The sequence below is a fragment of the Carassius carassius genome, chromosome 28 (genome assembly GCF_963082965.1).
Source record: "Carassius carassius chromosome 28, fCarCar2.1, whole genome shotgun sequence".
Lineage (NCBI taxonomy): Eukaryota > Metazoa > Chordata > Actinopteri > Cypriniformes > Cyprinidae > Carassius > Carassius carassius.
In genome coordinates, this window is record NC_081782.1 from 12,110,154 (window position 1) to 12,136,472 (window position 26,319).

Consider the following 26,319-nt stretch of genomic DNA (forward strand, 5'->3'; position numbering starts at 1 on the left):
AATGTGTCATAATAGAATATTTTTTTAATATATGTGTTAAACACCACTCACAGACCATAGAAAGATTTAAAATCCTCTTTAATAGCAAATATTCCATTCATAAAGTTACAGATTTATTATTATTACCTTTACATATACTATTTGTGCAGAATTATATACACGATATAATGATGTAAATGTTACATATCATAAAATTATTAACAAATAATACCACACAAAACATTCAAAGCCCATTCAGCAAGCATACTTCAAGTCAGTTCCCCTGTTCAATATGTTAACGCAATATTTAACAATATATAAATCTGTTCAGGTGGAAGGAATTATAATAAAATCATATGTACTACATCCATCAGTCAACAGGCACAATCCAGATCCAGCTATTAGATTCAGTCAATCTAAATGCTCTGAGAAACACTGAATGAGGTCAAATCATATTATTTCCATGCTAATCTTAAGTCATAACGCTGAAAATGTAACTACACAGCATTTCATTCTTACAGGAATGATTGCAATACCTACATCAAAAGTCATATAGTAATCATAAAAATCCCCTCATGGAGGAGAAACGGAAAACATGTCTCCAGCTGGTCACCGAAAACATTGACATAATCAATATTACAGCACGTTACCCAGGAAAACAAAACGTGTCTGACCAATGAAGTCATTGTGAAACATCTAAACCAGTTCTTCACTGGTATTTAAGCCAAAAATGGATGAATCCACAATCAAAAGCAGAAAGAAAAGCCACAAGGACTCCTGTGCAAGAAAACGAACAATCAAAAAGCTCAGGGTGAGTATATTAACGTCCAGTAATTAGTTGTTTTTATCAACAGAAAGTGCACTTTGCAAAGCCTGTTCGCCACTGTCGTTCTCAGTGTCTCTGGATCGTGATTGGACCTCTTCGTAAGGAGGCGGTGGAGTCTCTGTGCTCTGATTGGCTGCGTCGGTGCAGTGATTCGAGTCGGGGCGTATGAGTGAAGTCAGCGGACTGTGTTCTGATGCATCCTGGGTCAGCAGGAGCTGAGTGGGTCCACGGAAGGGCGGGAGTCGCTGGCCCCAACTGCTGTAGATTGCCTCTTCGTACGTGGGAAGAGACACAGGTAAGCCATCTACAACAAGGTCCAACTGATCCGAGGAACGCCTGATGAGAAAGACACAACGGTTAGTGTCACGCTGATATTGAACATTGAACATGGGAATTTCTAATTTGAGTTACTTACAATAATTTTGGAAGATTGTGCTGAGAAATACATGACTTAATTTAGCTGTTATTTTAATTTTATACATGTATGCATGTCTGTGTGTGTATATATTTTTTATTTATTCATTCATTTACATGTTAAAATAAAACTACTAACAAAAAAAAAAAAAGGTCAGTTTTGAAGGAAGTCCGTTTTGTAAATAAGTCTCTTATGCTCTTCAAGGCTCAAATCTGTAAAAACTGTAATATTCTGAATATGGAATTTATTAGCTGGGGGGGGGGGGCAGAATTGGGAAGTATAAACTAATAATTGTGATATGATAATTGTGAGATATACATTTTCAATAACAAAAATGTGCAAGAGTAACCATGTGCATTTCAGTTGTGTTTTTGTATTTTGGACGATAACACTAGTGCAATGACATACCGTTGGTTTCGACAGGAGAAAAGACGGGATTTGATGACCAAACAGGCTGTTGTGGTGAGAAGGAAGATGGACACTCCAATAGCAGTAGTACCCACACTTGGGATAGAGTTGACGGTATTTTCTCTCTGTTCAGCTTGACCCTCTGTTAAAAAAAAACATACACAAACCATTTAAAGACATCCATCAAAGACCTTGACGTACAAATCAAGTCCGGATGCTAGGCTTTGGGAATAAGCAGTTGAGCAAGCTTTACATCCTTTGAGTCAGATTCTATGACGCCACCGTTTTCCGTAGGCTTTACATGTGTGCATCACAGGAAAAAAAGTAGTACTGGTTAGTTTGGTGACTTTGCTAACTTCCTGCTCAAGCTGTTGGTTTCCTCTTGTGACATGTTTCAGCTCAGACAAGGAAGTGAGCGTGCTGAATGTAGCATCATGGTTTTTTTCCCTCCTTAGGTTAGGAGTTAACTTCACTACCGGTGCCTGGAGCTTATTTAGGTCATTTATTAATGGTTCTGCTTTTGCAATGTCTTCCTCCAGCACATTTTCTTCATTCAGAATGCAGAACTATTGGACGTCTGATGCAAGATGGAAAACCTGCATACGCCGCTTCCAGTCTTTCACGTCAGTCTATTACTTTCGAAAGACGGTAAATTGTTGGATTGCAGTGGTTGTGTCAAGTATTCAAAAAGCAAACCCAGTTTTTTATTTTCTCTTACCTGATTGGGGCATGCATTCGGGTATTGCAGGACGCCACTCTCCATGCTGACACTTTGACCGATGGTGGCGTTTGGGTAGAATGTAGCCGGGCTCGCAGAAAAAGCTAATGATGCTTTTTTGAGGGAAACCACGACAGGGAGAGGGTTCACAGCGGAAACCTCCATGCTCCGGTACGAGGGGGTGAGAGCAGTTCTTGCCTTGAAACCAGAAAGATAAAATATAAATGACCTTGTTAAGATCAGATTCAACTTCTACATGGAGTATTTGTGTTGTGTTGGTTTCGAATGGTTTTGAGAACTCTATTTCCTGTTTTTTTTTCCCTGCATGACTATGAAATGGCAAATATTTAGCAAATAATAGCAAAGAAAGCGGTGAAAGTAATAACAATTATAGTCATAGTTGATACAGTAGTATTATAATATAAAATTCTAAATAATAATATTAATAATAATTCATGTTTTCTTTAAAATAACTTAGTTATTCATCTTTTTCTTCATTATGATGACATTTTTGCACATAACGTCTAGAAAATCTAGCAATTTTGTTAAAATATTTTTTTCTAATGAAATTTTAATTAAGACAAATATTGCATATTACATAATCTTAGTTGTTCTAATAATTATGAATTAGTGAGAATAATATTACTATAACTACTTATAATTCATTTGGTTATCGGTTTAATATTTTTTTAAAGAATTAAAGCCATTTTAATAACTTTTCCAGTTTTCTTTTTTTTATTATTCTTATTTTCCTCATGATTAGGAAGGTGTTATCACCCTTACATTTCAAACCTCCCAAAAACATCTGTAAAATACATGCATTCAAGACATTGTAATTTCACTTTTAATGCATTTTTGAATAAATAATAGACTGAACTAGATTGGCCTATACGAAGTTTCATAAGTGATTATTGCCAAAATGATTAGTTTACGGTCTTTACTAGTGGCTTTGAGAGGAAGCTAGCGGCTGGTTATCTGGAAGAGGAAGATGTGGGTTGCTGAAAGGAAATTTTCATACCGGTTGTGAAGTCTGGCAGAGCTGCCAGCATGAGAGCCCCGCAGCTCAGAACAGTACGCACACATGACCAGAGAGACAATCGCTGTGCAGACATCAAAACACCTAACCTGCTGACACAACAACAACAAAAAACAGCTCAGGAACCTGCAGGCATTCACTTATCAGCAGTTTTCATTACAGAACAGATACACAGGTCTGAGTCCTGCACCTACTGCATTGCAAGCTTTATTCAGAGATGTATTTTCAGTGCATTACACGTGTGACTAACAGGGTGTTTGAAACCATTAACCACATTTTGGAGAAGGGATGCATCTACAGCTGGCCGTGCAACAGCTGGCACACAACACACCCAGAATTACACGCCTGTGACCCTAGAATAACATGCCTGCACAACCCGGGGTGCAATTTCTCATGCTAAAGGTGGCATTAAATGACAGGGCGTCAATTGATAGTGGTCTAAAAATTACTGTCAGCTTTGCCACAAGTGGAGCAAGATGTACACAAAAAATCTCCAGAACAATAAACACTGAACACTTGCTTTGATTTCTGCAATGGTGTAGTCATCTGTGTAACATGCGGGATTGTCCCTTCTTGGCAGAGTGACATTTTCACACATAAAGCTTGGCACAAAACAGACCACAACGTGGGCGTCTTGCTGCCACCTCCTTTACTAAATACATTATTAAACTGTGGAACACTGGGAGTGTCTGCAAGAAGTGCATTTTGCACAAGGATTATGTGAACTGTAAGTTGTATTGTGCATTATGTATATTATTATGTATACTGTGTATAGGGAGAATATTGTGTAGGTATATTATGTTACTTATGTCAAGACTGCAAACTGGACCAATAATCAGTTTGATCGATTCTCAGATTGTCAGTATTGAAATGATCAATAAATGCAATGAATGCAAAGCAGCTAAATAAATGAAATGCAAAGAAAAAAAAGCTACATTTATATTTGCAGAAATGTCTCAATATATATATATATTGCATTAAATTTTATTTTATTATAATTTTTTTTACTTATTCTATTGTTAAAATCAGAAATAAAATAATTTAACATCATCTGTCTATGACATATTGGTTATGGAACACAAAAATAAAATAAATCACTATCAGTCATAAAAATATCAATTCATCTTTACACTATTTTCACTACACCATTACATTTGTGTATATGATGTAGTGACAAAATTTGTTTTTATCTGCAAACTGCTCACAAACTGGTATAGAAACAATTTTCACTTAGAAATTGCTAGTAAATTTTATAAACAATTGCAAAAAAATATATAAAAAATTAAATTAAAAAAAAATTCAACATTAAATATTTAAGTAGAAAAACATATAGTGTTTTTCTGGTAAACAAACACTGCAATATTTTCCAAATAAGTGTATGGAGTTAAAATGTGCCATTGTTATGTTATATTACAACGCATTTTTCTTTGAACTGGCATGTAAACAGTTAGTTATGGGTATGACGGGAAACATTACTGACATGTACGATAAAAGAGAACTGATCTTTGATTCTTCTGCTCTGCTAATCAAGCCATTCATCTAACAATGCTGATTCTGTTCGTCACTGCCCTTCACTATAACATTGTACAAAAACCACGCGTGATTTAATAGCACTGTTCACATGTTTACTGTAGGTCTGTGGAAAAGGAAGACAGGTACACAAAAGCTCCATTGTTGCATCGTATTGTAAGCTAAAGTCTGATCCATAAAGAAACTCACCTGGCAATGCAGCTCGCGGTGATGTGAGGTTATAAAATCGTTCTAGTCCAGTCGTACCTTTAGTGTGTTTTCATTTACGAGGGACTCGTCAAAGATTTAAAATGACTTGGTACACAACCTGTGCCCCCCAGTTGAATGGGACCTGATTCAACAAGTGCATCTATTCCAGAGCAGCAGCTGTCAGATGACTCACCGCACAGCTGAGTTATCAAGCGCTGCTCGAGCTCTGATTGGTCGCCAGCCTGCGCCCCGCCCCACAGCGACGAGAAGGGACCGCCCACATTTGGCCGTCATATTCTGGAAACCGAAAGCAATTCGTGGAAAAGCATTACTGTGGTTTTATTATTTATACAAATATTTTTATGACCACACCTATAGCGCACCCGCTTCCTCATTTGGCTTAAAACCTGAGGAAGAAGCAGAAGACGGAAACAAAACAGAAGTGATAAAATACTGGGTGGATGCAATGAGCACAAAGATGCACTGACAGTGGATGAGTTTCAAAAGCGTGTGAACTGACTGCATTTCTGGGCATCATAGGCAGGCATCTAAACATTTTTCATATTATTCGTTTTGATATCATGACTGACGTTGACATAATATGCATACACACTCTTAAAAGACAAATTAATGTTAAAAAGCAGGGGTGTTCAACCATATATAATTTTTATAATATTTTTTGTAATATATATATCAATTTTTTTTTAATATAAGCAGTTATGCTTATAATTTTTACATTTAAAATGATTAAACAATTATATTTTTATACAATGCATATTTTAATATAATGCATGAGTTCACTGAAAGTACTTTCCCAGTTCTCACTAATTATCACAGATCACCAAGGTCATGTCAACCAAGATGATTAGGAAACATCCTTTGCCAGTATGACAGCTCTGTACAATACACATGTTCATCTCAAGAGCAAAACCAGAGTGAAATAAAGGAGGACGAAAGATGGTTTAAAAACTCTATTTTGAACAAAAAAACTAAAAAAAAAAAAAAATAAAAGTTTGAAGTCCATTTTACCACCAGAAAAAAAATTCACATATTATATAGGGAACTCTGACATTGGTTTTGCACCAAAAATGACAATACCTAGAAATAAAAAGAGAAAACAAAAGAACCAAGTGTGTGAAAAGAACCAAAACAAGTGTATCAGATATGGGGGAACATCAAGATGTATCAGAATGCCAGCATTGAGCACAATTTTCATGCTCCTATTTTATTCCACCTTTAAAATAAGTTTTTTTAAAACTATCTACATTATGAAAAAAGGAAGTGATAACAGAAATGTAAAAAATACAGTGCAAAATTAATTAGAAACCTGTTAGGCTTAAAATAAGTCAACAGGAGAATATGGGCAATCCATTAGGTTCAATGCAGAGACGATCTGAAACAGTGACAAAGAAAAAAATTAAAGCCATATTAATATACAATGTACCTTTTTGCACTACTTTTGGAAAATCGGAAACAAAACAAAAGACGCAGATCATTATCTTACCACATAAAAGATCACTCTCTGATCGGCCATGGGAACGCAATTCAGAAAATAGAGAAGTCATTTCTGCAAGTTATTCAACATATTCCATGAATCATTCTTTTGAGAAAGTCATGCATTACGCCATTTTGCTCACATCCATTCACACTTCCGATCAAATAAGGCTTGAGGTGTCCTCTTTATGAACAGTCAATAGTCATAAACATTAGCAGATGAATCAAAAAAAAATAAAATGTGTGGCTGGTCACAAATCAAGTAGCATACTGTGGAGAATGTGTTCAGTTTCAGTTCTGCATTAAGGCAGTTTTTGTTTGTAGGAATGCTAGCCTCATCTGTTGTTTCACTGCACTGAGGATGATAAACAACTATCTACAATACCTATAAACACTATTCTCTCAATTTCATTATCTATTCATTTAAATGCTTGTGCATACTCTGCTCCAATGCCTGATTGTCATTATTTTTGTTGAAAAAGTAACAGTTTCCATATGCAAAGAAAAGCCATTAAGAACTTTTACTGGTGGAAAACAAACAAACAAACAGACAGACAAATTCTAGTAGTGTTTTTATATTATGTCTGTCAATAATGGTCATAAATTTTCTCAAACCTTCATGTCTACAATTAGAGTTATTGTTGCTGTGTTACAGTTTAGGCCCTTGGCAAAAGAAAATTATTTTTTAAAAACTCAAAATATATACAACAGCTACCGCTTCTAGAATTAATCTCTACAATTCATCTTCAATTTGTAAATTACCAAATGTAAATGTGACCTCAATCTTCTCACAAGCGTGCATTCACTGGATTCTCATTAATCATCAGCTAGTGTTCACATGTTCACACGAATCGGATACATTTTTAAATGAAGTTTTAATGCGTTTCTTCAATTTTGTCATTGTTTCCATTTACTTTGGTCCTGGATCTTTGTGACTGAGCAAGGAAAGATAAAGTCTTAAAGGGAAAGTTAACCAAAAACAGAAAATTCTGTCATCATCCACTCACCCCTACGCCATTTCAAACCTATAAGACTTTCTGTCTACTATAAAATGCCATTTTAAAAAAATGGCCAAAACAACACTAAAGAAGAGAGGACGCTATACAGGTAATGATGGTCAATAAATGACATCGGGGTAAACGATTCCTTTAATGTGCTGTAGTGTACTCAGACTAATTAGTAATATAAACTTCAGTATTTCAAACAATCTTTGGTTGTTCCACTACTCCTCTCTTAATCCACAACGTCATGGTGCTCTTACAACAAAATGTTGTAATGTACATGACCAACTACATGAGTACTATAGCCTATATTTTAGTGTGTGGGATCAATCGCGATCTATATGGTCCACTTCCTTTGAACAAGCTCTCATAAAGTAGAGCATATGTAACGCTCAGCTATACATTTGTATAGTTCAACATCTCTCCGACAAAACCAACCACAATGAATCCTTCAGAGAAAGGCCACGATACTTCAAAGACGTAAGCTACTTAGCTAGAGGATTTGTGTGCACACGAAAGGACAGGCTGCCCTACATTAAAAACAACTCATGCTAATGTGGTGCAGCGCCGTGGTGAAAGTTTTGAAAGAGAAAAAAAAACCTACATCCAACCCTTCCCCCCTTTATTATATAAAAATGAGGAACAATGAATCAAAGGAGGAAGTTTCATATTGGAGTGCAGCTCAATCTCAGAACGGTTTAAAACATCACTCTGGTACTCAAAACGCAATATGAAAACCAATATAACGCTCTACTTTCATTAAAACAAAATTAAAAATGGTCTGAAAAAAAAAAAACACCTCCAGTGTTTACCATTGCTTAGTGTTGTAACAGGAGCCTAGAGTTTCATCTTTCTTTCCTTTTTTTCTTAAGTAAAATGTTTTCTTCAGTAGTTGTTTTCCTGTTAAAAATGGATTGAGTAGTGTGGTCATGGTGCAAAAGATGAAGTGCAGGGGAAAAAAGCTTGAGGTTTGGAACAAATCCATAAAATTGTTGCTTTACACTGAGGGCAGATTAGTATCTCCAAGTGGTTCATTTTCATAATGTCTAAACCTCATTAACTCAGTTCATCCAAAGGCATGATCTTAGAGATCAAGCATGAAACCAACTAGATAACACATTATGTGTTCCTGAATTAGCCAGAGAGGAGAACCTCTTCTAGCAGAACACTGTGAAGGATCTAATCATTCTATAGTGTAATAAAAACAGTGGTAAAAATGTTTGGGGAAAAACCCTCTTAATGTCCATAGCATCAATGGACTTTTCTCCTAAAAGTCTTGACTTGCACAATCATTTCAGATGTTTAAACTGCAGAGTATGGACTCTTATGGGTCTTTGCTTTGAGCTCAGAGGGCCTGACAGATCCCGTCCCGATTTCTCTTCTCATCTCGTGCGATTTTGTCTCATGAGAGGAACAATGCAAGAGGGAGGGCCTGCTTTACTCAGGAAGGGATGCTTAAGCAGCTCTTGAGCTGTGGCCCTCTGGGCAGGATCTCGCACGAGCATCCTGTCCAAGAATCCCTTGAGAAGCGGCGAGACCTGTGGATACAGAATAATACTGTAAACAACAGTGGCAAATGGGCTTAATCTGCTCAGTAAACATTGGTTTAAACATTAATCGGTTTCTTCCCACATGGTTAAGCAAAAGGACATGGATGTACCTTGTGAAGGTTTTTTAGCTTGGGTGGCAAATTGTCTCGGATCATCTTCATGGCCTTAAGCGGAGGCTCATTAAAGTACGGCGGCTCTCCATCCACCATTTCAATTACCATAATGCCAAGTGACCAAATATCCACCTGTAGAAACAGTTTGAAATGTGTGAGCTACAGTGCTGTCAGAAGTAACACAACATAAGTAATAAAGGGGGATGTGACTTGCCTCTGGTCCATATGGGAGTCTTGAGATGAGCTCAGGGGCCATCCAGTAGGGAGTTCCTACAAGAGACTTCCTGCGCTGCACCTCTTTTGAGACCTGGGCACAAAAGCCAAAGTCTGACAGCTTCACCTGCAAATGAAAACAGAAATAAAACTTAGATGTTTTATTTTATTTTTTTTATTGGTTGGGATTACCTTGATATGTATCTACAGGTCATTATTCCTCTTAAGGTGTTACTGCTGGTGTTTTTCCAGAGTGGTTTGATTAATATTAACAACATACGAGACAACAGAGGTTCTCAGCTGCATAAAGACAAACCATTAATACTTCACCAAGATGGCATTTTAATCAAGAACTGCATGTGATCATTCTCATGCACCGCATGATCACTGGCAGTGCGAGTGCTCTTCACAGATCACATGTACAAGCACACATGCACAACAGTTCGAAAGCATCTATCTGCCAGTCAGATCATTATCAAACAGAGTCAGAATGTAGTATTGTTTCACTATCATTTTGCTACCAAAGTACCAGTGCATTTGATATCCTTAATGCAAATAGAAATATTAAATCATGACATTTATAAATGTGTAAATAATCATCTGCTGGTTAATGTTTTAATTCTCATCATGCTCTAAAACATTCAGTTAAATGAAGTAAAGAGTGAACTAAAGAGCATGTGAAAGGGAAAAAAGGTCTGTTTGTACCACAAATAATTGCTTAATTAGCTTCAATAAAGCTTGTCAAATTTTCAGTGAAAGCTTGTGCAATACTTGCTTGACTAACTACACAAGAAGTTATGCCCTCTGGGCTATTGCATGAGATATAGTGTCAGAAATATGCAAGAGGAAATGAAACATGTAAGGTCAAACACACATACATAGACAATCAGCTCCTGCCGAGAAACAGCTGAGGGTGGCTGCAAGAACTTCCCCGTTTCAACCACAGACACAATGAAGTACAGACCCCTTCTAACAAACCACTGCCTATTTCTGTACCATTCAAAAAAGATACAGGCTTGGTATCATGGCCGGAATTGCAAGATTATATTTCTGTAAATGCATGAAGAAGCATGGGTCTAAAATATGAATCTACCAGTGTCTGAGGTCTTTTAATGCTATATTATTTTTGTTTAAGCGCTTGGTCAACAATTTAATTCTGCTTAGTACACTGCTGACTTATGACACATTTACATCCTCTTCTCACATGAGTGGACATGCAGGTTCAAGAACACAGAAGAACAGGTCTGCCAAAAACCTGTTTAAACATCAATGCTGAGGTTCTCAGAAAATAACACCACAATGGCAGTAAACAGGGCCGTTTTCTGAACTCATAACACAAGTCAAAACATGACTTGTAAGGATGCAGCTCTGCAGACAGTAGGCCCAATGAACTAATTACATCAATGTAATTTAAGTAGATTTTTCTTTTAAGAGCGGAGAGGGACTTACCCTGCCATCATGGGTGAGAAGAATAGAATCACTTTTAATGTCTCTGTGAATGACTCCCTGGGAGTGAAGGACCGAGAGAGCTTTCAGAACAGACAGACACACGGTGGCAATCTGCTCCTCATTCATCCTAAAAAAAAGTTAAGTTAAATAATGGAAATGTTAAACATTGAACGAAATCTTTCAAGGCTGATAAAATGATCAAACAGACTAAATGAATTGCCAAACGGGACTGCTGTGATACCCTGCCACCTAGTGGTACTGCACTGTTGCCCAGTAACAGGTGAATGGGCTTTAAACGTAAATGCATTCCACATTTGTATTGAAGAATATTTTTAGAATTTTATAAGAAAATGCATTTTTTTCTGTCAAAGACAACAGAATTATTTAGTTCCTAAAATGTCTGGTCTTGTGGTTGATCGTATGTTCATTTTAGAGTCTTATTCGGTGTGCTGAAAAATAAAATACTGATAAAAAATTGTTTTATGTGAATTAAAAAAAAAATACTTTGACTTTTTTTTTTTTTAATGTGCAGATAAATAAAAGAAAATAGACAGAAAAATAAAAACAAAAACTAATACAAGGAGTCATTGTAAACAGAATCTGAAAGTACATTTAATTAAGAACAATAGTTAGAGTAACTGAAAAACAATTAATGATTGGACTTCTAAGAAACACCTGCCTGGTATGTGTGACTATGTCAGTCAAAGCTCCACCCTCAAGGAACTCCATGACAACCCAGAGTTCATCGCCTACTAAGTAACTGTTGTACATCTCCACCACGTTCTCATGGTGATAGTCCCTCATGATCACCACCTTAGAAACAAGAAACAAAGACAGCAGAATGTTTCTATTTAAAAATCTCATTAAGTGGATGAGTAAAGATTTTGTGGGAGGAAAATCAACCAGCAGTAAAAATGTTCACACAGTGCTAGTGCTGTGCAATATGACTACCGTATTTTCCGGTTTCAACGTCAACAACATAAACAAACGCTACTGCGCATGCACGCTTTTGTGGACCTAACTTAACTTCCGGTGGACTTCCAAATAGAATCAATAACAACTGCCAAGTCCCTCTAGAGTAGATATTTTTTTGATAACAAACAAAATATGTTTGCTGTGTAAATCAGGTGGACTTAATGAAAATGCTAATTAATTATTTCCGAGCAGGAGATGCATAAAGCGCGAGAAATAGAGGTTTTTCCCAGTAACAGCTGTAAACAAAGCAGAGCTATGCTCACAAACACTGCGTTATCAGGCATATAACATGCAAGTCTTCCTTCAGAAATAGTGATATAAAACAGTGATATTTAAACATATAATTGTAAGGAATTATTATTATTAAACGTGCAGTACGTAACTCATGTTTATTCAACGAAGCCTTTTCGAAAATCGATCAGTTTTAAAATCATGCCGAGTCTCCAAAAATAAATAAATGTATTGGAAACACGCCCCGCAGCACAACCACCTGAGCCCAACTTCAGTCTACTCATCACCTTGACTTTAACTGCGTTTGTAGAAGGCACTGCAGCCAGACCGATATACACAACACATACCGGAAGTTAACTTAGGGCCAGGCGCGTGCGCCCAATGAAACCGTCTATAAGTCGCATTTTTTTTCATAGTTTGGCTGGTCCTGCGACTTATAGTCAGGTGTGACTTATTTATCAAAATTTATTTTACATGAACCAAGAGAAATGGACTAAGAGACATGAACCAAGAGAAAACATTACCATCTACACCCGCGAGAGGGCGCTCTATGCTGCTCTGTGCTCCTGTAGTCTACACTGAAGACATAGAGCGCCCTCTCGCGGCTGTAGACGGTAATGTTTTCTCTTGGTTCTAAATAAATGCGACTTAGGCCGGCGACACACTGGATGCGTGGCGCAAGCGTCTCAGCCACGTGGCGTGTCCGTTTTTTAATTCGGCTCCCATGTTAACAGGTTAGAGCTTGCAGACTGCCTGCGTGAGATACGCGTCTCAGGCGCGGCTCAAGCCGTGCGGAAAACGCGTGCATGCTAGAAATAGAACCGACGCCTATTTTTCACGCGACACGCAAGCATGTTGGAAGCGTTTCCAGGCAAAATAGAAAAGGAAAATATGTTTATATGTCATTTTGTACACAAATACATATTAATTCATGACATTTTGGTGTTTGAAAGTCTATAGGTTGACATTCAGATATAAATGTAATTTAAAAAATAAATAATTATATCGATTTTCCAATATTGCACCTGTCAAACATAGTCTATTTTGCCGTCAATACTGTTGACTGTGTCCTTTATCAGTAGGCTTTATATATATATATGCTTAACATGAAGTATAGATATTGTTGTCATGAAGACAAGAGCCTGTTCTGTCGGCGGCCTCCCTCTATGTCACCTACAGTAGCAGCAGCGCGCCAGTGCTGCGTCAGGCACGGTTCTGGTGTGTAAAGACACAGAAAACGCGAGGCAGCCGCCACGCTACTGACACGCAGCAGAAATGCCATGCCCACGCCACGCAGCCAGTGTGTCACCGGCCTTATAGTCCAGTGCGACTTATATGTTTTTTTCCTCATCATGACGTATTTTTGGACTGATGCGACTTATACTCAGGTGCGACTTATAGTCCAAAAAATATGGTATATATCGGATGGATATATCGTTTCATATTATGCTCTATCGTTTATTTAGTACGGTCCAAAAATACATCATTTTCAGTAATACTTTAGCATCATTTGGATGACTGCAATTTTACACTCCACCACGGGACATGAAAGGGAGACAGAACCAGGAGAACGACCAGCCAGGACAAAACGAGGAGTTCCTTCCTGAACTACATCTGTAGCATGGACATACATTTTTAAGCACTGCAGTTAAAAAAAAAAAATATTTAACCTGCTGAAACACACTGAGAGGAGTGCACATTTTTTTGCCAAACGATTACATAAACACACTTATATGCATCAGAATCCCCGTCTTTGTAAGTATCCTCATAAACACAGTGATTTAGTTCTTAAGAGAGGGTAAACAGCTGAAAGAAAATGGATATGTAACAGTATATTGAATCCGGACTTCAGTCTTAAAGGGGATAATATTCGTCCTGACTGCCATTCGTATTAATTAAGGGAGTGACGAGACAGTGTTCACGAGAACAAGATGAGACAATATTTTTTTACTTTTTTTTCTTTTCTTTGTTTTTTTTTTTTTTAAAGAAATACTCAATTATGAAATATATAGGGAATTTATTCAACTGAAAAACACAATGTTAAAAATGCAGATGCATTTTGAAATCAACTTGTACTTTATGAAATTCAACATTTATTTTAATTAATTTTATACAGTAATAAACATGTTAACACTGCACAAGGTTTTGCCACGAACTCAACTTACAAGTAATTGCACAAACATTATAAATAACGGAAAATATCGTTAAAAGATCGTGGTCATATCGCCCACCCCTACACAATGCCATCATGTACAATCTACAAACTGAGTTTCACTAAAGAAGCATTTTGGTTTTTCTTTCGCTGACTGGAATTTCAGCATTGAGCTCTCATGTGCTGCATAGCACACACAAACACCTTTCTGAACAACCAATTATAACACTAATCTCCTGTGGATTGCACCCACCTCGTTAAACAGCAATTCTCGTCGCTGTTGTTTTCGCAGATCCATCTTCTTCACAGCCACCAGCTTGCCTGTGGTCTTCACTGTAGCAATACAAACAATGCCGGTGGAACCTTCCCCGATCTTGATGTAGTGGTCCAGATAAGTGCGAGGGTCCCCAGGGTCAACCACCATCTGCAGGGCAGCACGGAACTGCTCGTGGGAGACCCGCTGCGGCTCCCTTTGAGGTGAGTGCGTCTGCTGTGGTGGTGCAGCTGGGCCTGACGGTTTTGGTGCTGGGGGTCTCTGCTGACTGTGAGGGGGCTCGGGACCTAAGGCCGGGTGGGAGGCATGATGCTGTTGCTCTGCTCTGTGCTGCCCCTGAGAAGCACTTTTACTGCCACTGTTTCCTGCCCGGACTGCCCCAGTAGAAGGACCGTTGTGGTGGGAAGGCTCATGAGACTTTACTGGTTTTAAGTCCTGCATAAACATAAATAGGAGTGTATTTTGAATAATAACTAAAGAATATATTATGATAAACTATATTTAAATTAAATTATACATACATACACACACACACACACAAATATATACATACATATATAAGTTCTGTCAAACGATTGATTGTGATTAATCTCATCCAAAATAAAAGTTTGTTTACATAATACATGTAGGTGTACAGTGTTTATTTATTATGTATATAAATACACACACATACAGTATATATTTTAAAAATATTTACATGTATAGACATTTACATATTTATATCATATTTTATATTATATATAAAAATATATAATATAAACAACATTTTTCTTAGATATATTTTCTTAATTTGTATTCATAAATATACACAGTACACAACTTTGTATATTAACATTTAAAATATAATTTTGCATGTTTTATTATATAATATTTATTTCCTATATAAATAAAGTTAAAATTGTTATATAAGTTTTTATATTATACATATTTTAGATTATAAATTATGCTATATACACATTCATTATTATTTTAAAAGTATTATTTTTCCTATATTATGTACAGTCGTGGTCAAAAGTTTTGAGAATTACATAAATATTCGTTTTCAAAAAGTTTGCTGCTAAACTGCTTTTAGATCTTTGTTTCAGTTGTTTCTGTGATGTACTGAAATATAATTACAAGCACTTCATACGTTTCAAAGGCTTTTATCGACAATTACATGACATTTATGTAAAGAGTCAGTATTTGCAGTGTTGGCCCTTCTTTTTCAGGACCTCTGCAATTCGACTGGGCATGCTCTCAATCAACTTCTGGGCCAAATCCTAACTGATAGCAACCCATTCTTTCGTAATCACTTCTTGGAGTTTGTCAGAATTAGTGGGTTTTTGTTTGTCCACCCGCCTCTTGAGGATTGACCACAAGTTCTCAATGGGATTAAGATCTGGGGAGTTTCCAGGCCATGGACCCAAAATTTCAACATTCTGGTCCCGAGCCACTTAGTTATCACTTTTGCCTTATGGCACGGTGCTCCATCGTGCTGGAAAATGCATTGTTCTTCACCAAACTGTTGTTGGATTGTTGGAAGAAGTTGCTGTTGGAGGGTGTTTTGGTACCATTCTTTATTCATGGCTGTGTTTTTGGGCAGAATTGTGAGTGAGCCCACTCCCTTGGATGAGAAGCAACCCCACACATGAATGGTGTCAGGATGCTTTACTGTTGGCATGACACAGGACTGATGGTAGCGCTCACCTTTTCTTCTCCGGACAAGCCTTTTTCCAGATGCCCCAAACAATCGGAAAGGTGCTACATCGGAGAATATGACTTCTCCCCAGTCCTCAGCAGTCCATTCACTATACTTTCTGCAGAAGATCAATCTGTCCCTGATGTTTTTTTTGGAGAGAAGTGGCTTCTTTGCTGCCCTTCTTGACACCAGGCCATCTTCCAAAAGTCTTGGCCTCACTGTGCGTGCAGATGCGCTCACACCTGCCTGCTGCCATTCCTGAGCAAGCTCTGCACTGGTGGCACTCCGATCCCGCAGCTGAATCCTCTTTAGGAGACGATCCTGGCTCTTGCTGGACTTTCTTGGACGCCCTGAAGCCTTCTTTACAAGAATTGAACCTCTTTCCTTGAAGTTCTTGATGATCCTATAAATTGTTGATTTAGGTGCAATCTTAGTAGCCACAATATCCTTGCCTGTGAAGCCATTTTTATGCAACGCAATGATGGCTGCACGTGTTTCTTTGCAGGTCACCATGGTTAACAATGGAAGAACAATGATTTCAAGCATCACCCTCCTTTTAACATGTCAAGTCTGCCATTCTAACCCAATCAGCCTGACATAATCATCTCCAGCCTTGTGCTCGTCAACATTCTCACCTGAGTTAACAAGACGATTACTGAAATGATCTCAGCAGGTCCTTTAATGACAGCAATGAAATGCAGTGGAAAGGTTTTTTTGGGATTAAGTTAATTTTCATGGCAAAGAAGGACTATGCAATTCATCTGATCACTCTTCATAACGTTCTAGAGTATATGCAAATTGCTATTATAAAAACTTAAGCAGCAACTTTTCCAATATTTATGTAATTCTCTAAACTTTTGGCTACGACTGTACATATGTACATAAATATATATTTAATAAAAATGTACATATATCATATATATAATACAAAGTTACATTAAGTTTAATTTATAATTAGAATACATTTTACTATATAAAAAAGACAATTATTAAATAATAAAAAATATAAAAACACTTAGCACCCCAGCCCTGTTATACAAAATCTTTTCCTTTTTCTTTTATGTTTTTATTTAACCTTTTATAAACAAAACAATATACACATTGCATTTACTTAAAATATTAATACTTAAAGGGGTGGTTGACTTTTTTTCTAGGCTTGATTGTGTTTATGGGGTGCAGTCTAACGTGTTAATGCTTCGTTTAAAAAAAAAAAAAAGAAACGCATTATTTTTCAAATGATTTACCTTTATTCTACACAGCTCTGTCCCTTCTCTTATAAATGCACTTATCATTTCCAGCTTTTATAAAGCACCTCCCTCAGAAATAAAGTCATTACAAGACAGAGTTCCGATTCATATTTGAATAGAATTTTTCATGCACCCCTATTTTTCTCTTCTCTAGAGCAGCACAACATGGCCTCATCCCCTTTGTTGCATGTTCATGCATGAGTTCTTGACGTAAAAAAACCCAGGAAGTAGCTCATTGTAGTCCCTACGAGCCATTTTTGTAGGCATTAAACTGCCAGAATTGTAAAAGACAAAATCTCCGTTTGCACTGAACTTTTAGCGCCAAATTTTTTTAATCACAATCAATCACCCCTTTAAAAAACAAAACAAAACAAAATTATATTGTAGAAATAAGGCAGTATATTTAGTTTGATTTCTGTGTACCTGACCGCTGGGGCTTCTCCCAGAGTCACTTTCAGATCGTGGGTACGTGTTGAAGGGTCGGCTAGTCTGCTGTGCGGTCTTTATCACTCCCTCTGTAACAGGTAAGTTAGGGGTGCGGATATTTGGCCCGGACAGTGGTCTCTTCTCACGAGGTGATTGTGGGCTGCTGTCCCTCCCAGTGTAGCTAGATTTGGGCCTCTTATCATTGGCCCCCTCTCGCCTCACCACCTGATCATGATAATCACGCGGCTCTCTGTCTCTGTGCTGGGGCTGTGGGGCTGGCCCTCCTGACCAGTCGGGCTCTTTGTGTCTGCTGGGCTCCTGACCACGAGGCTGCTGGTGAGGTCGGCCATCCTCTCTGGATGAACGGGCTGGGCGCTGAGACTGTCTGGGATCAGCACCTGGGTGCTCCTGACGTGGTTTCTCCCTACACAGATAAAAAACATTTTTTTAAATGCTGTCAATACTCCCATTGTAGTATTTGGAAACCAAACGTTTAGTCTGAAATAAGATGTCAGTTGTGCACCTCTCTTTGCCGTCTCCGTATCGATCAGAGTGTCTGTATTGAGGGTGTTCTCCATTCTCATTGCCCCCTCCTGAAGATCCGGAGTCTCGGCGCGGTTGCGGTGGTGGGCTGCCTCTCCGCAGGGAGTTCGAGCGGATCACTGACATAGTCTCAAACTCATCCAGAAGCCATGTAAGAGAGCCATCATCGCCGATCTTACGACCTCGTACAATTTCCTGTGCAACACAAACAGGTAATGAGGATAGATGGATTTTATAGAGAATAGATGGCAAAAAGACAATAAAATACTGTTGTAATTCAACAACATTTACATACAAAAGTAAAGAGCTAGACCAAACAATCATGCTGACCTTGCGTGGCTCTACAGTAGTGATGACTGTGGCGTCGATGAAAGGTTTGGGCCTCTTGGCCGTGTCCTCAATGAGGCTCTGCCATTGGCGCGGAAGCCCCACAAATTTCTGCTCCTGCTCATCAAAATCAGTGTGAACGCGATGCTCAAAGTTGGAGGGGGCCGAGATCTGGATGCGTGACTTTTTCTTCTTGCTGAACATGGCTGCAGCAAAGCATCAAACCTACAAACAGGAAACGACAAATAGCAGCTTTTGCCATCACAGGAATAATTTACACTTAACATTGTACATACTAGGGATGCAGTATCGGCCACCGATATTTATCAGCTGATTTTTCCTCAATTTACAACCATAGGCATATCGCCTATATAAGGGAAAAGATAACAAATCGATGGTTTATTAATTAACTGCGTGAAGGCAATGAGCTGTATAATGTCTGTTGCATAATCCCAGCGCTGCTAAAGACAAAAGGTCACACAATATTCTTGAATAAATAGCTTTTGTAATTTAAATGTAAACATAAATGTAGTGGACCTCATCTGAATGATGATCAAAACTTTACTGATGTTTTATTAAGTTTTTTGTGTCCTTTTTCAATCCCCCAAAAAAAAAAAATCACCGTAGAGCTAAACAAAACACAGCATGAGAAGTGCATAATAAACTCTCTCTCAGTTGTATTATCATCAACATCAGTGAATTTACATTTACATTACATTTACATTTATTCATTTAGCTGACGCTTTTATCCAAAGCGACTTACAATTGCTATATATGTCAGAGGTCGCACGCCTCTGGAGCAACTAGGGGTTAAGTGTCTTGCTCAGGGACACATTGGTGTCTCACAGTGGATTCGAACCCGGGTCTCTCACGCCAAAGACGTGTGTCTTATCCACTGCGCCAACACCAACCGAATTACACAGAACATTAATTGAATTACACAGAACATTAATTACGACTAACAGTAAATAAATATATATAATATATACAGATCTCATGCCTTTTCAGGGGGTGCTGACAAAAATGGCATGATTTCATTACCCATATAGCTCCGTAGACTAGAAAACCCGTCAAAATAAGAGTCCCGCCATACATAATTTATTTTAATGTATACAAAAACAAATTAGAAGATTAATCATAATAAAGTCTGTTATAATAAAGAAGGATAAATATGCATTTAATTTATACAGTGAATTGTTATTTTACATTTGTTTACTTTTTCTGTACCTGAAAACTTTTAAACCTACCTAAAAAGTACTGTTTATTTAATATGTATCTTTGTTCTGTTGTATTTAGGTAGGCCTGCTGAATGCTAAATTTATCCAATCCATGTTCATTAGAAATTATTTGATGCAGCAATAAAACTGCTTGTGTAATTTAATGCAGGGGGTTTTGAACTTTGCTGATTTAAAACATGTTTAAAATACTATCTTTTTTTGATGCCAATATTTCAAATAAGAGAGGACAAATATCGGAATCGGCAAATAAGTGTTTGTTAAAATCTGTATCTGCCCCAAAACCCTATCGGTGCATTTCTAGTAGATACATCATACATTTAAAAAATTGTTGTGGTAGTGTACATAGAAAGAAATGGGTACTAAAAATCAGACCAATAAATCTGAGTACAATTAACTAATGACACCACTGTTTGAAGTGACATTTTTGATTAATATTAGCATTGAATTACATGATGGTTTCACACTTCAGCACAGACAAAGAAACAGCAATTATCAAATTAACATTCAAGTATTACTGTTGAATGAAAACTTGAGATACCAATTAACACTTCATCCACAAAACATGGAATACACACAATGGCAGCTGCTGGATTTTAAATGTCAGCTCTTTCACTTCACCTTTCCGAGAAATTAAACAACAGTCTCTTTATGCAGTACAAAAAGCTGTCCAGCTTTCCATACTTTCCCTTTTCTCTGCTTTTGCCCTGCTCATTCTCCCCATGGGTTTCAGAGACACTCCCAGAAGCCAAATACTGGACTCTGATATGTGTGGGCCGAAACCCCCTCCCACACCTGACAAGCTGAGCCTGGGAAAACTCAGTTGCTACCTGGGATGATGCAACAGCAAGAGACATTTTTTTAAAGTGCAGAAGCATTTGAAGTGTAACCTGATCTTTTGTAAAGATGTCAGCATGGGCACAAGGTCAAAGCTTCAGGAGTCTTGGAACCAGTGTGATGTTTTATGAAGTGCTGATTTCCAACACTGGGGGTAATGAAAATATTGAAGTACTCAAAAGTTGCAGAACTGGAAAATATTCAAACTAGCTTCCGGAAGGAGTTATACATTCAAAAAAAAGACTGCACAAGCAGTGCAAAAGGAAAGATTTACAACACTAGGAGGAGCAGCCCTTACTCATAATAGACATTTTGATGAGCAAGTACTTGCACAAACAAGGACTGTGATAAAGGAGGAGCAATGTCAAATACGACACCGCTTGCTAATGCTGTAGCAATTTACTGTGCACCAGTTGCCAAAATGTACCCTCGAGCAACCAGGCACTGAGGAGCCTTTCAAAGACACAGTGATGACAAATCAGTAACTGAATGCTGATAGAAAGGGTGAACAAAAATAAGCAACCAAATTCAGACACTGATGTTTGAATAATAAATGACTGAACGAATACTTTGCACCATAGAGTTATTAGTAATAACCTTACTTTATAACATGCATTCATTCTCAGATTTGTGGTTGCATGGATGGTACCATAAAATGTTTATTCTTTGTTCTGGCTATTATGTTTAAGATAATGCATTCATAATGTTTAAAAACTATTAGACAGAGAATTGCAACAACAACAAAAAACATTAGTATAGTGTAATATTTTTTCACAATTTAAAATAACCATTTTCCCTTTAAATATATAAAAAATTTAATTTATTCAAATTCCTGTGATTCAAATCTACATTTTCCAAAGTGGTTACTCCAGTCCTCAGTGTCATATTGATGCTAAAGTGATGATAAAATATAATTTGTCTTTATTTCTCCCCCACTCAAACTTTCCAGCATTTCTGCACCCAAAAATACTTGGCATTATGCCGAGCAGGCAAAATATAAATTGCTAACACATGTAAAGGAAAAAGGAAGCAATTTCAAACACAGCTTAATTTTATATGATAGACCGGAAGAGTAAACCCAGGCTGTTAACCTGCACCTGTGAGACTGTGTATTTGGAACAGGTGATTATGAACTATTAGTGACATGAACAGGTTCTCTAGCAGAGATCTACAGCTATACAGCTTCTTCACACACATACATAAAGACAAATGCAATTCTTTATTTCTAAGTCTCAGTGTCTTCTAATACAATCAGTGTAGATGAATCACCTTCCCATGAACACTTCCTGTTCTATGATCATTGGTGCAATCAGCCCACAAAAGGTTTGAAATGTTCACAAAAGAGTGCTAAAAAAAACAATCAATGAGGCTTTGTGTCTAACATTAAGAAGTGTAAAGCAGTTGAACTCGAACGGTCAAATACTTCCTGGTTGAGTCTGGCATTCCAGCCACATACAATTATGCACTGGTGAACAGTGAGAAAGACGTCTCTGTGGTCAATGCTACTGAGATGGTCCCTGGCCAGGAAACCGGTCTCTACAGATAGGCTTTTAATAAGATGGAATACTGTCTGACCCCTCAAAACAGCACAAAATACATTGTGTATTGAACTTTGAATAGACATGGATCTTTTTATGTTTCATGCCATTCATTAGAAACAAAACAATGAGTCTTCTTTTGAATATTCCAGGTAATGCATGCATAATGCAACAAAAAACAACAGCACTTTTCTTGTTGGCCAACAACCGTTATTTGTAACTCATTCTTTGTGCAACAATAAAAGCAGCAGCCTAACTCCAATGTGATAACATCCCACAATGCTTGTGCCACATACAGAAAGTGTTTATGTGCACTTGACTGCAGGTCCAAGCTCAATAGAAGGCTTGCTGATGGAACAGACTGCACATCATCTAACCAAAGACAACAGTACAGTGTTCAGTACAGGGACTCACCAAACACACAGGCTAGTTCAACAGTGGCATCACTTTGCTGCTGATGGGCAATTAAGTAATGCACTACTAAACAACTAACATTGAGGCTTCACCAATAACCGATAGTCTCAACTCAGTTACAGTATCCTTGATCATCTTATGGTGAACCAAATGCAGCATTAAACATGTCAAAAACACCATAATTTTAAAACATTAGATAATACTGTTGCTTTTCTTCAAGTGCAAAACTGATCACTTATTACAATAACACATTGTCGTTTATGAAACAACAGCTAAACAAGCACTGGTGGGATTTATTATTATTTAAAGTAACACTGCACTATTTTTGAAAATAGGCTCATTTTCCAACTCCTCTAGAGTTAAACAGTTGAGTTTACCATTTTCAAATCCATTCAGCCGATCTCCGGGTCTGGCGGTAGCACTATTAGCTTAGCTTAACATAGATAATTGAATCTGATTAAACCGTTAGCATTTGCTCACACTGATTAGCTGAAATCAAAACAGGGATGATAATAGGTGAGCGCCAGCCAATGAGATTGGTGTTTGCGCATTAGCTCCGCCCAATACTGGAAAACCCGGCAGATCTTAAAAGCTGTAAAAAATCCAAAGGAACGCCATTATTTTGGCAGGAAACTACAACAAAGAATACAGTGGGGACTAACACACTGGCGAGTAAAAGCTTAGAATTTATAAGCCATTGGCTAATATTAGACATCATTTAGTCACCAGAATGAAGATTTCGTCACATATGCGATTGATTTACTCACAATGTAGAGGGTTGCATAAGTAGCATGCAACATTTAATACCACACATTTGCTTGAAACAAAACTCTGAATTAATAGTGACATATTTAAACACTGCCTTTGAAAGACAAGCATGGAAGTAGCATGGAAGATTGCACATTATGAGTGACCATGTCCAGCACTGAAGTATTTAAGGAATGTTTGGAGTGCCCAGTACAGACTGCACCCCTGTCTGAATCTCCCATCACACCTCCTCGAAGCACACATATCCTGACAAACCCACAGCTGCTGGAAGTACAGGCACAAAGAAAGTGAAACTACAACCAACGAGGAACAGGTACGAGAAAGGCATGAGATACACTAACTGACAACTCCATCACCTATTGAGTAACTTGTGAGAATGTCTTATCACTCTTTATAGTAGTTAATCAACACAAAGATAAAGGCAGCATTCCAATATTTCATGTCGCACACACAATCACAGATAAACTAAAAGTGACATCTGCTAAAAGTTAGTCTCAACTATTAGTTAGGAAAGAGCACAATTAATCCTATAAAAACCTATCATACTTGTTATGCCTATGAATTATCGAAACGATCAACACTTTGCTGAAAAACCTGTTGTACACAATCTACTGCATGCCATCTGTCGTCTAATAGTTGATTACTTATAGCATGCAGAAGGCCTTAAGATAATAATGGTACCTTTTAGAATCTCCATTTTTTGCTGTGAAATCTTTAATGCTATTTATAAAGTGCACAAAAACTTTTATACTGTTAGTTATATCTCAAGATGAACACTTACTTGACTAAAGCGGTTCTGGTTTACTTGAATATACATACTTTTGCAGAAAATCATGTTCAAATGTGAGTATCAAATATGATACATCAGGCTTTTGTGGAACGTTTATCTCTCAATCATCATTGTACTGCATTGCATTATATTATACGGTTTGCCCACCCACACAATAAAAACTTCAGAGCTTTGATAATAAAACTAAACATTTCTACATTATCTTAACAGGACAAACTATTGGGAGATATAGTGACAACTGATACAGGTATGTGTACATGCATTTTATGCAAGTAGCCTGCTATACAGTTATGAAGATCTCATTGATTTACATTCCAAGCTTTTGGAATAGTAAGGTTTTTTTCCCATACCAGTATCACTAATTATACCAAACTGCATGTCATTTGTCAATTTTGTTCTATGAACAAAACCTGATTTGTTTTCCCCCTCCTTGAGTATGAACTTCATATTCTCACTACGCCATATTAGCCATACATTCCTGATGCCTCACAAAACAAAACATAAACCCCTTGCAAACTTGTATTATGCGGTCATGCTTTAGTTAAGGTCAAACAAGCTGACCTACGCTGAATATGTTGATAAATGATTAAAACAAATGCTTTACACCACTTAGAAGAGGAAGCTAATCTGTTAGATGATGTAAACTATGACTCCCATCATGCCATACACACAATGAATCAACCAGAATCGATATTACAGGTGCAATCACACTGCCCAAGCAGATACTAAACACGAAACGACCGTATTACACAGCTAAAGGTAATGTGATCTTTATCGTGAGGTTTTATGTAAAATTAATTAAAAATGGCCTACTGTATGGACGGTATCAGCATCACAACGTCTCATCAGTAACGTAAAAAAAATCGCTCCCACATTTTGAGGAATTAACAAGCTCGAACAGAAGAGCGAGTCTAATTCATTTGAGTCATTCGGTTTAACTTTACTTATTTGGTGTGTTATGTCACTGGCTCTAATGCATGAACACTTTATCTTAACTTTTAAGTAGTTTAAGACGCATTCTAACACTGATATAATGAATAATTTCAACCTTTCATGATAGCAATTCAGAAGCACCTATCCTTGATCCGAGTCTGAGTGAAAAAGGGGGATGGAATATTTACAAAATTAGCTACCGTAAATCATTATCGTCGAAACCTGAAAACACATGTAAACTTAAATGACATTAAAAACAGAGTAACTTTATAGTTAGTATCTTTCATGATTCAAATTAATGTTTTGACACTGAGTAGCCTAAGCTACTTAGCTAGCTGTATGAAGAATTAGCTAAATTAGCACGACGAACAAACTCACCAAAACTTACGTTACAGGCTAACACAAAACAACCTGCGCTGGCATACAAACAACTCGCGTTTGTAATACATATCGCTTTAAAGACGTCCTACCTGTAGTGAGAAGTGTGACCGTCGAGAAATAAACTTCATGGGGTCGGTGAAGTTTCTTGTGTGTAAAGTTAGCTTAAGCGAGCTAAGTCCGCGTATATCAGTCACAAAATCCCGCACGAGCGCGCTGCTCGTGCTCTCTGCGCCATAATCACGCTCAACCTTCATCCGGGGAACTGACCGTCGCTCACTGCCCCCAGACTGCATCCTCACAATGTGTGCATCACGAATTATACAGTACAATATATTATACATCACTGAAATCATGTCACAATAATCATTTTAGTAGTAAATCTTCCAATAACATAAGCATAATAATAACTAACATAATGCACTATTTTACCTAAATTTGTATATGTGTGGGTAATTACTTCGTTGAACAAAATGTCTTTGGTATAATTGTCAGAGACTACATGTTATAATTATTAAATTAATAAAATAAAATGTATATAAAAAAGTAGAATATTAGTAGTATAATAATTAAATTATATATGAAGTTGAATTGACATTATTATTATTATTATTTAGCTATATTTATACTTCAGTGTGTTAAAAAACACCAC

General features: G+C 37.3%; 2 protein-coding genes across 3 annotated transcripts; both read right to left on the minus strand.

The window, feature by feature from the left end:
* Positions 1–61: 61 nt before the first annotated feature.
* Positions 62–5,292, minus strand: zgc:152863 (uncharacterized protein LOC562658 homolog). Of its 2 annotated transcripts, none has more exons than XM_059514326.1 (5): positions 5,102–5,292; positions 3,365–3,471; positions 2,347–2,544; positions 1,629–1,770; positions 62–1,141 (listed from the first exon to the last, which is right to left on the minus strand). In XM_059514326.1, exons 2-5 carry the CDS (start codon positions 3,456–3,458, stop codon positions 814–816), a joined length of 762 nt encoding a protein of 253 aa, XP_059370309.1. In that variant the 5' UTR covers positions 3,459–3,471; positions 5,102–5,292; the 3' UTR covers positions 62–813. The 2 variants fall into 2 exon arrangements, with proteins under 2 accessions (XP_059370309.1, XP_059370310.1); XM_059514327.1 differs by having other exon boundaries at positions 3,365–3,474.
* A 2,909-nt stretch (positions 5,293–8,201) lies between these two features.
* On the minus strand, positions 8,202–25,950 carry pak4 (p21 protein (Cdc42/Rac)-activated kinase 4). The gene is made up of 10 exons (XM_059514328.1): positions 25,760–25,950; positions 18,778–18,999; positions 18,428–18,642; positions 17,902–18,328; positions 14,533–14,988; positions 11,601–11,734; positions 10,922–11,048; positions 9,474–9,599; positions 9,257–9,391; positions 8,202–9,134 (listed from the first exon to the last, which is right to left on the minus strand). Exons 2-10 carry the CDS (start codon positions 18,976–18,978, stop codon positions 8,979–8,981), a joined length of 1,977 nt encoding a protein of 658 aa, XP_059370311.1. The 5' UTR covers positions 18,979–18,999; positions 25,760–25,950; the 3' UTR covers positions 8,202–8,978.
* Positions 25,951–26,319: the final 369 nt, after the last annotated feature.